At 66.8% G+C, this 1,555-nt stretch overlaps 1 protein-coding gene across 1 annotated transcript in view; it reads left to right on the top strand.

Annotated features, from left to right (window-relative positions):
• Positions 1-1,555, top strand: part of PRTN3 (proteinase 3) — a 9,185-nt gene that overhangs the window by 5,803 nt on the left and 1,827 nt on the right. The window contains exons 2-3 of the mRNA XM_010844649.1: positions 645-804; positions 1,212-1,353. Coding sequence (XP_010842951.1) covers positions 645-804; positions 1,212-1,353 — 302 coding nt within the window. The remainder of the gene's footprint in view (positions 1-644; positions 805-1,211; positions 1,354-1,555) is intronic.

The raw sequence follows: 1,555 nt of genomic DNA, 5'->3' as shown, positions 1-1,555 counted from the left end.
CCCAACTGTCCACCTGTCCCACACCCTCACCGCCCAGGTGGGGAGAGTGAGGCAGGCTTAGGCTCAGGATGGGGGCCTCAAGGGGAAAGTAGGAGGAAAGGAGGGGGAGGGTCTGTTTCCCCATCTGTGAAGTGGGCAAAACCTAGTACCTCCTGCCCAGGCAGGTGTCCTGGGGACACAGTGTAACCGGAATCCCCAGACAGTGCCTGGCACACAGCAAGCGCTTAATACATGTGTGAAGGCACACCAATGAACATGTGACCGGATGAATGAGGCAGGTGTCATAGGAGGCCCCGGGTGAGGGGCCTCCACTCTCACCCCAAGGAGGCTGACTCATGCCTCAGCTTGTCCATCTCCTGGCCCCCAGGGCTGGGCACCGGGCCTCCCAGAGCCTCCAGGAGTAATGATGATGACCTCGGGGCTCTCCACCCAGCACTAACAGTCCCAGGCCAGGTCCCTTTCCCCCATCAGACCCCAGTCGGTGTTGCCATGGGACCCCCAATTTGCAGATAGGGAAACGCAGGCTCCGTGGGATTCCGGGCCAGGCAGCGACTCTGCCTCCTCCCCTGTCCCCTGTCTGGGTTCCCTGGAGGTGGGGCGGGGGCGTCAGAAGAGGCGACTGCCCCTGACCCCCGCGTCCCCAGGAGCAGCCCGGGCCGTGGAGATCGTGGGCGGGAGGGAAGCCCAGCCCCACTCGCGCCCCTACGTGGCGTCGCTGCAGCTGGCTTCCGGCAGCCACTTCTGCGGGGGGACCCTGGTGCACCCGAGCTTCGTGCTGACCGCCGCTCACTGCCTGAACAACTTGTGAGTGCGCCGGCGCGTGATGGGCCGGGGTCTGAGGGGGAGGACAGACCTGCTGTGGGGTCCAGGGTCCGGGGGGCGGAGGGCGGGCCTGCCCGAGGGTCCGAGTCGGGGTTGAGGCCCTGCTTGAGCTTCTCCTGGCCTCACCCTTCCATCCGTCCACCTGCCCAACCCTGTCATCCCGGACTAGGCGGGCACCTGCCCTGCCCGCTCCCCCCCCCGCCCGACGTGGCCCCCTGATGCCCCAGGAGGATGAGCTCAAGCCAGGGGCCCAACCCTCGGGGGCAAGATGCAGACGGGGTGGCGGGTCTCTTGGGGCAGCGGTGGGGAGTTCCCGAGGGGCTGCACCTTGGCCTCAGGACGGGAGTAGGGAGCACGGATAGGCTTAGCACGAACGCCCCGACCGTCAGGAACCCGCAGCGCGTGCGCGTGGTGCTGGGGGCCCACCGCCTGCAGACCCCCGAGCCCTCCCAGCAGAGGCTCCGCATCAGTCGCCCGTTTGAGAACAACTACAACCCGCAGGAGAAGCTGAATGACGTGCTCCTGCTGCAGGTAGGTGGGCGGTGCCTGCGCTGTGCTCCACCCTCCAGTGCCTCTCGCTGCCGCCGGAGGCCGAGCCAGGCACCAACTTCGGAGTATGCGGGGACCCCCCATCCCATCCCCACCCCCCTCATGGACTTTGCCCGGCGGTGTCCCCTACCCACTCCCTGCACTGTTCCCAGATACCCTCACCTTTGGCTTCCCAGATAGCTCA

Source organism: Bison bison, unplaced genomic scaffold, assembly GCF_000754665.1.
Source record: "Bison bison bison isolate TAMUID 2011002044 unplaced genomic scaffold, Bison_UMD1.0 scf7180017864203, whole genome shotgun sequence".
Taxonomy (NCBI): Eukaryota; Metazoa; Chordata; class Mammalia; order Artiodactyla; family Bovidae; genus Bison; species Bison bison.
Note: the sequence above shows the minus strand (reverse complement) of the source record. Positions and strands in the feature narration are given on the sequence as shown.